Source organism: Caloenas nicobarica, chromosome 27 (genome assembly GCF_036013445.1).
Source record: "Caloenas nicobarica isolate bCalNic1 chromosome 27, bCalNic1.hap1, whole genome shotgun sequence".
Lineage (NCBI taxonomy): Eukaryota > Metazoa > Chordata > Aves > Columbiformes > Columbidae > Caloenas > Caloenas nicobarica.
In genome coordinates, this window is record NC_088271.1 from 2,981,719 (window position 1) to 2,990,098 (window position 8,380).

An 8,380-nucleotide genomic window follows, 5' to 3' on the forward strand; every position below is an offset into this window, starting at 1 on the left:
GCATCCCCGTTCCCATCACTTTATTCATTTACATTATGGCATTATTTCTGTTTTATAGAAATATATAAAATAATAATATACACAAAAAAACCTTTCCCCCAAAAAACGTATTTTGCTATAAAATGCAATAAGTTAGCAATAAATAAGAAGGTTGTATAAATAAGTCTCTAAGCGGAGAAGAAACAATGCTCAGACCCACCCCTGACCCCTTTGGGCTGGAAAGGACCCACCTACAATATAAAATAAGGTTTTAAATACGGGAAGAGCGGGAGGGGGGAATAAGTTACTGTGGCTTGCGGAGGAGGGGGGTCACAACTGGAGAGCCCAGGGGGGATTTTGTGCCAAAGGGGGCTGGGTTTTGGGATGCTGGAGCTGCCGGGATGCGTGCGGGGTCCCAGTCCGAGGCGCCGGCATCAGGCGCAGTGGCACTTGGTGACCAGCATGTCCTCGAAGAGGGTGGACACCAGCCGGCCCTGCCCGTCGTAGTGCATCAGGACCATGGGGTCGTAGGCGGCGGGGACGCAGCAGGGCGGCGGGGTGGCTTTGGACAGGGAGTGCATGCGGGCTTTGATCTGGGCGTGCATGCTGGCCGGCTTGTAGTTGTGGGGGCAGGAACCTTCGCAGAACCTCATGTAGTAGCTGTTGGGGGCGATGACCCAGTCCGACCACCCGATGTCCTGGAAGGAGACCTTGAGGGACTTGAGGCAACACTTCCCATCGCTTTTCCCGCATTCCTCCTCCAACCCCCGGGCTCGCCGGGCTCTCCGAATGGTTGGCTCGTGGGTTTCCACCTCCAGGACCAGCGTCTCGCCCTCCGAGGTGGCCAACGAGGCGGTGACGTTGGCCGTGAAGACCAGCTCCAGGCGCAGCGTGTCCTCGGGACCCGCAGCCCAGGGCCGCACGGCCGCCGTGATGTCCAAGCTCGGGGCGTCACGGTCCAGCTCTTGGCTCCGCAGGAGCTTGGGGGGGTCGTGAGCCCCCCCCAGTGTGTAGATACTGACCCGCGGGGACAGCGAGGTGGCCGGAGGGGACGTGGCGTGGGATGCCAATGATTTCTTGAAGAGCTTCAGCTCCGCCTGCACCACCCGGAGCTGCCGGTGGAAAGTCTCGGTGCGGGACAGGACGAGGCGGTAGCGGTAGGGAGCACGGGGGTCCTGGGGGTCCTGGTGTCCCTGGGGGACATCTGGCCAGCGCAGCACTGTGGGGACAGTGAGGACAGCTGATGTAAGAGCTGGCAATCCACCCCCCCGCCCCAGCCCGGGCTCGTGACTGACTCCTGTCCCGCAGCCAAGCTGCCGCCAACGTGGAGTCACCCGGACCCCGAGGAGATGCCGAGGTTGGGGACATGGGGACATCCAGCCCCATCCTCAGCCCTGGACCACCCAGGACACCCTGTCCCCAGGGACCCCCCCACCGGAGGGTCTCACTGAGGGGTGGCGCCTTGTGACCCCCCCGCCCCAGTTCCCCCCCCAGCCCAGGGAGCTGAATATTTCCCTAAATCACCCCAGATCCAGATGAAACCCCAGACTAGGGCTTTAGGGATGGCACCTCCCTATGTCCCCTCCGTTTGTCCCCAAGCTGGCACAGCCCCCACTCCGAGCACCCACAGCTGCCACTGGGCAAAACCTTCACCCCAAATTTTTGGTGTTTTTAAGCAAAACAGCTCAAACAGCAGCTCCTGTCACCACCAGGGCAGGAGAAGCCGCCTGGGTAAGGGTGATGGGGACACGTGTGATTCATGCCCGGTCATGTCCCGGCACACGCTGACATGCCCGAGTGGGGACAAAACAGGGAACACGCGCGGGACGAGGGTGACAGGAGGGACACGAAGCCGCGGCCACTCACGGGTGGGTGCCAGGCGGTGCAGGCGCTTGGTCCGGGATACGGCTCCTTCCTCCTCCTCCTCTTCCCGGCTCCGGTTCCCCATCACCTCGGCCACTTTCTGCCGGTACAACCGCTGCGCTCGGCGGATGCTCTCCTGGTCCAGCCGCTGCCGGATGACGGGGGGAGCCGACATCCCCAGCCGCTCCAGGATCCCCTTCTTGACGGCTTCCAGCTGCATCCTGTCCTCATCCCACCCGCGCGGCCTCGGCTCCACGCGGGTGGCGAGCAGCAGGAGCTGGAGGCAGGTGACGGCAGCCCCGACGTCCCGCAGCGCCCTCGGCATCACGCAGGGGAGCGATTTATTTGCAAAACTTCTTGCGCAAAAAAAAAAAAGGGCTGGAGGTGCAGCTCTTGGCGATGCTGCCAGGGAGATGAATGGAGTGGACCAGATCGGATTTTTATAGGAGCCGAACTTTGCCCGCCCTCTGTCCCCCCTCCTCCCCGTCCCAGGCTGCCGGCGGGTGACGCCGGAATAAACACCCAGCAGGAATCTCTCCTGCTCTGCCTGGGATTTCGTACGGGATCTCCGGTGGTGCCAGGATCAGGCGATTTGCAGCCGCGGAGATGATAAATATGTCATAGTTTTTCTCAGGCACAAACATTTCCCTTCCACCTCCTGTTCTCCCCAGCCAGCTCGTGGCCGAGGGGATCCCACTCACTCCATCGGTGAGGGACAAGTGGCCACGGGTGACAAGCGGTGGCCTCGGAGGTGGTAGGGGGTGATGGACGGAGGATGACGTGCAGGTGGGAAGCGCTGCGGGCACGGCTTGTCCATCCCTGCGTCCTCGGTGGCCGCCTCCATCCTTCTCCTCGTGCCGGTCCCCATTGTCACACAGGTCCCCGTTGTCACACAGGTCCCCATCATCACATAGGGCTGAGCCAGACACGCAGTTTTTCCCTAAAACCCCTCGGCTGAAGTGGCATCTGGGCATCCTGGCAATGCACGGAAGAGGAAGAGGATTAAGGTTAGACCTTGTCCTACCAAAGTGGCTGATGACACCGCCGCCCGGCTTTGCGGCAGCGGCTCCTCTGCAGCCCTGCCCTGGGTTTGGTCCCTTCTGAAGCAACGACGGCCGTGGTTACATCACCCCGGGCACCAGCCCGAAGCCGGGTTGGGATGGAGCTGAGTGCTCCGGGGTGGCACAGAGCCAGCGGGAAGCGGAGAAAATCCACGGTTGGAACAAGCCGCCAACGCCAAGACGGGATCACCCATCTCTTGCCTTCTCTAAGGGATGCTTTGACCAAAAAACACAAGTAGAGGGACCAGAAACCCCCCGGTGGGACAAGGCAACGGGCAGTTCCCCCCCGGTGCTGACGAGGCTGTTCCCAAATGTCCCGAAGTTGTGCCAAGCACCTGGTCTTTGCGCTCCCGCCGCGGGATGAATGTGCTTCCAGTAATCCCAGGATTTACGGCTGTTTATCCCCCGCTCCAGCCTAATTCCTGCCTTTCTCACCCAGTTTCTCCAGGGCTTGCCTGAGGCAAAACCAAGGCCAAATTCTTCCCCTTAAAACGTGCAAAAGGAGAAGTTTGGCAGCACAAGCAGCATCATGAACAGGCTGGCCAGAGAGGTGGTGGCTGAACCATCCCTGGAGACATCCCAGGCCAGGCTGGACGGGGCTCTGAGCAACCTGAGCTGGTGCAGATGTCCCTGCTCACGGCAGGGGGGGCACTGGGGGAGCTGGGAAGGTCAAACCCAAACTTTCAACCCAAACTTTTGTTCCAGCTGGAGCTGCAGGATCCCTGGTGAGTTCCTGGGAGCACCAGTAACATCTCCGGGTCCCCAGCAGGTGACAGCCCGGCCGCCAGCCCCCTCCACCCTCTGCGAGGTGCCAAAGATGCTCATTGAAAACCAAATGGGGGCCATGTAGCATGTCCAGGAGCAGGAACTGGCCTTGACCCACTAGCAATCTCTTTGTCCCTTGAGCAATACCGGCCAAACCCCAAAATCCTGAAATTTCTGCTTTTGCAATGAATTTTCAAACTGTAGGCGTGTTGCGTGGTCCGAGTCCCATCCGTGAGTGACGCATGGGGCCTCGTGCTCCACGAGCATCAAAGCTCGCCAAAGCCAGATGTTTTTCCCCCATAAGGCGCCAGCCATGGAAGTCAGAGATTTACAGTCCAGCAACAGTCGTAAAACTTGTGTTTGAAGAGCAGCGGTTGCGGATGCTGAGTGGCCGGTTATGAAATGTCCCGGCGTGTCCTCACCAGCCTGCAAGATGCGATTGCAAAGCCCCTGCCCCGCGTGGAAGCGGCATCCCACAGGTCCTCCAGTCCTCACTGGGCCGGTACCGCGTCATCTTTTTGCAGCAGAAAGTCAGATTTGTCCAACGCCTCTTTCCCAGCGCGATGCAGGTTCCTCTCCCGTTAATACATCCCGTGCGCATCCCTCCCATCGCAGGGAGGCCAGCAGCTGGGAAGGTTAGAAAGCCCCGGGAAAGCTCAGAGCTGAGCCCTGAAAAGATGGAAATAATATTTTCAATCTCTCTCCACCTCCAGAGGTGAGGTGGTCGGTACGGGGAGGGGACATGGCATAGGGTCCCCAGAGCCACCTGCAGCTCCCAGCTGAGCCAGCACCGGGGGAAGAATCGACATTGCAAACGCTGAGATCAAACACCAAAAGAAATAAGAAGGGGAACATGAACTTTAGTCACTTCCCCATGAAACGCAAGCTGGCCGCAGCCTTGAACTTGAACCAGCTCATGTAGGGCTCGGAGTGGGATGGGGTTGATGGGGGTGAGCGCAGACAAGGGGGTTCTGGAGAGCTCCCATTCCCCAAAAAGTGTGGAAACTCCCTGCAGTTGCTTGCCTGCATGTGTTTGCAGAAACCCCGGGTATTTTTGCAGCTATCTGCAGAAATTCATTTATCTTAAGCAGCAGGAGGGGAAGTGTTGCCTTCCAGATTTTAGGTCTGTTAGTTCCTCACGGCTGTTGAGCTCCCAAAAAGGTGCTGAGAGCCTCCAACAAAAGCCAGAGCCCCCCCCAGGAATGAGAGCACATCAGCCCCAGGACAGACAGAGTGACGTTACAGCATCTTGTCACCCAGACCATCCCACATCCAGAGCATCCCATCGCCCAGAGCATCCCACATCCGGAGCATCCCACACCCAGAGCATCCCACATCCAGAGCATCCCACACCCAGAGTATCCCATCAGCCAGAGCATCCTGCACCCAGAGCATCCCACACCCAGAGCATCTCGCATCCAGAGCACCCCACACCCAGAGTATCCCATCAGCCAGAGCATCCCGCACCCAGAGCATCCCACACCCAGAGCATCCCACACCCAGAGCATCCCGTCACCTACAGCATCCCCCATCCAGAGCATCCCACACCCAGGGCATCCCACACCCAGAGCATCCCTCTGCAAACAGCATCAGGCGGGGGCTGCTCCCCACAACCTCCAGGACCTCACGTGCTCCCCACAACCACTCAGGCTGAGCAAACTGGATGCTGGAGGAGGGATATTTCCTGCAAACGAGGTCAATAGTTCTTTCCCACGGCGTATTTTCAGCCAAAAGCTGGGGAGGGAAGAGCAGCAGAGCTTCCCATAGCGGCTGCCACCACGTGAAGCTCCGAGCAGCCCCCGGGGCTCTCGGTCTCTGGGGAAATTGGTGGCTGGAAGCAGCTTCAGCATTTCCAGAAGTAACTTGGGGTGAACAACCCCCGGGTGGAGAGGAGGAACCCAGCCAGGCTCTGACATGGTCCATCGGTCACCTCGGGGATGAGGTTTGGTCCATCTCGGCTCGTTTCGCGGATGGAGATGAGGAAGCTCCCTCCGCTGCCAGCCTGGCGTGGTCGGGAAGTCACAGCCCATATTTTCCCAGCGCTTGACCGCAGTCATGATGAATTTGCAGAGTGGTCAATGTATCGACCTTTGGACATTTCTAAATAAAGAATAAATAAACAGGATGAGTCAGGTGAGTGCAGAAACACAGCTTTTGCCCTGACACAGTGGGAATCAGGCTTTTCTACCTTTGCTGCAAGTTTACAGCATCTGACAAAAATGTGTTTTCTACTCCACTTGGAAAAAGCCATTTCTGCCTTGACTGCACCCGTGATCAATGATTAACTTGAATTTCCAGCCCCCTCTGCCCGGACAGTGCAGGAGATGTCTCCAAACCAGCCACCAAAAATGGAACTATTGCTTGAGAGAACGTCACTTTCTGCCCCAAAACACCATCCTTTGGGCATGAGGATGTTCTCCGCTGGCCCTGAGCATCTTTCCTGGGACAGACTGCCTGGACAGACGGATTTCCAGGCAAGGTCTGTCCCTCAGCCAGGAGGCTTTACAAATGTTATTCCCCCTTCGGCAAACATAAATATGGTATATGGTATAATGGTATATGGTAAAATGCCTCTGGAGCACCATTCGCATGAGGAGCAGGTGACAAGCTCAGCCTGGGCAGGATCAAAGTGATGGTTATTGAGAGAAGCAGCTTTAAAAAGAAGCAGTAGAGCCCGGGGGGGAGAATAGATGAAGGAAATAAAATCCAACCTCAGTACATCCCAGAGCATCATTTCTTTTACCAAGGGAAGCCTCAGGAGATGCTACAAGGGAAGGAAAACCCAGAAAGCTCCTTAAAACCATAGGATTTTAAGAGTCTGGATGGTTTTTTTTAAGCGCGAGGCACAACTTTGGATGGGGCGCGAGAATGAAAGCTGCTGAAGAATTAGGTGAGGTTGCTGCCAGCCTAACCTCCACCAGAAATACATTTATTTATTTGCATACCGCCGGGCTTCACGTGCCCGTCAGGAGGGAATTAGTCAGAGGAACGTGACTCGGGGCAGGGTTGTGTACAGAGCATCCACCGCCGGCCAGGAGCGGCGAAAATCGGTTTTCGCCCAGGTCTGGACTCTGATGCTGGTTGGGAACCAGCCAAGAAAACCCCAGCCTGTAGCAAAGGTAGTGGTGACAATCCATTTCTATAAAATCATAGAATTGTTTTGGCTGGAAAAGCCCCTCAGGATCATGGAGTCCAACTGTTAACCCACCCCTGGCACTAACCCGTGTCCCTGAGAACCTCATCTCCGCGTCTTGCTTGGCGTGAGGGGCCCAAAACTGACCCCAGGATTTGGGGTGAAGCTCCCGAAAAGCTGGAGCTGGAGGATGAGGCACCTCCAGGCAGCAGGGCAAGAGAAACACGGTTGAAACACCACGATGAGGAGCCCCGAGATGGGGAAATCCTCCACCACAGCATCCCCCCTGCCGTGGGAAGCTCATACTGGGAATTTCCCGATGTACTGGGAGCCTGTTCATCCCCAGCGAGGGTGCGAGAGGCAGCAAACCCTGACCTGGGACCTGCCCGAACATGCAAGGGCTGCTCGGAGCGGGCAGGAAATTCCAGCCATTCCCCTGCACCAGCCCCGCAGCTGCGGATTTCTGGGGGGAGCTCTGGGGAGCCCTTGGGCAGCGGCTGGAAAAGCGTGAAGGGGTTTGGGGGGGGGTGTTTCTCCAGCACCTTCGCTTGAGCTCAGCTTTGATTTGCGAGCCGGGAAAACGCGGGGAGGCGAGCGGCCCCGCCAGATGGACGCTGCCCAAAAATCCCACCTCGTTTACAGAGGGTTTGAGGAGTGGGGGAGGAAGAAAAGAAGGGGAACAGACCAGGCTGCTACAAAAAAAAAAATTAAGATCTACGAGGAGCCAGCCCAGCAAAGAGATCTCGGGTTCTACAGCCAAGAAACCCAAGCAAGATGCTCCACGATGAGCTTCCTCATGACTGAGGAGCAAAAGCTTCGATCTTCCCCCCACCCCCGGAGAGTTCTGGTTGCAAAACGACCTCATGAGCACAGGGCTGACCCACCAGCATGACATCACCTGGAAACGCTGCGGCACAGGAAAAGCTCATTGCCTCGTAAAGCAAATTAAAATGAGAGCGATTTCATCAGGGCTTGGCCGGCGGGAGGGACCGTGTCCTCTCCAGGGACCTCACGTCCCGAATGATGTTTGGGGAAGATCTCAAACCTCTGGTGCCCATCGCACGCTGGTTATTAGTGAGTGTAAGAAAACCTCGGGGAAAAATCGTTCCCAGAGGTAGGACACTAAAAAAGAAAAAGCAGAGATTCAACGAGAACTGTGAAGCTTTGCTTTCTGCCCCCCCTGCAGTCACAAAGCACCGTGACCTCTCCAGAGCCCCCAGATCTGTGTGTGTCACGCCTCCGAGCCCCGTCCCGCATGGGGATGCTGGGCTGGCTCTGGGCTCTACCTGAGCCAGGCTTTAACCCGCGGGCTTAACAAAGCTGCGCCTTGCACTAAGAAATATAATACAACACCAAGTCTGCTCTGGGAGACGTAAACGCTGAATTCTCGACGTTGTCACTTGTGCTGCGGGGACCTGATGTTGTCCCTTCACCGGTGACATCCTCACTGCTCCCAGCTCTGCACCAGCAGGGTGGGGGGACCACCAGACCCCCCCAGGATCAAACCCAAGCTGTTGGTACCTTCGGGCCATCCCTGGATGGCAGCACCATCTGGTGGCACCAGCCGTCCCAGTTTGCT

At 57.4% G+C, this 8,380-nt stretch overlaps 2 protein-coding genes across 2 annotated transcripts in view; both read right to left on the reverse strand.

Moving 5' to 3' along the window:
* The window catches only part of REX1BD (required for excision 1-B domain containing), a 133,390-nt gene that overhangs the window by 87,749 nt on the left and 37,261 nt on the right, over positions 1-8,380 (reverse strand). The window lies entirely within an intron of this gene.
* GDF15 (growth differentiation factor 15) lies at positions 414-2,167 on the reverse strand. Its single transcript, XM_065652822.1, has 2 exons — positions 1,846-2,167; positions 414-1,198 (listed from the first exon to the last, which is right to left on the reverse strand). The coding sequence occupies exons 1-2, from the start codon at positions 2,165-2,167 to the stop codon at positions 414-416; spliced, it is 1,107 nt and encodes a 368-aa protein (XP_065508894.1).

Coding starts and splice junctions, on each gene's coding strand:
- GDF15 (XM_065652822.1), bottom strand. CDS start 2,167: ATGCCGAGGGCGCTGCGGGACGTCGGGGCTGCCGTCACCTGCCTCCAG. Junction 1,199..1,845: donor GCACCGCCTGGCACCCACCC/GTGAGTGGCCGC, acceptor CTGTCCCCACAG/TGCTGCGCTGGCCAGATGTC.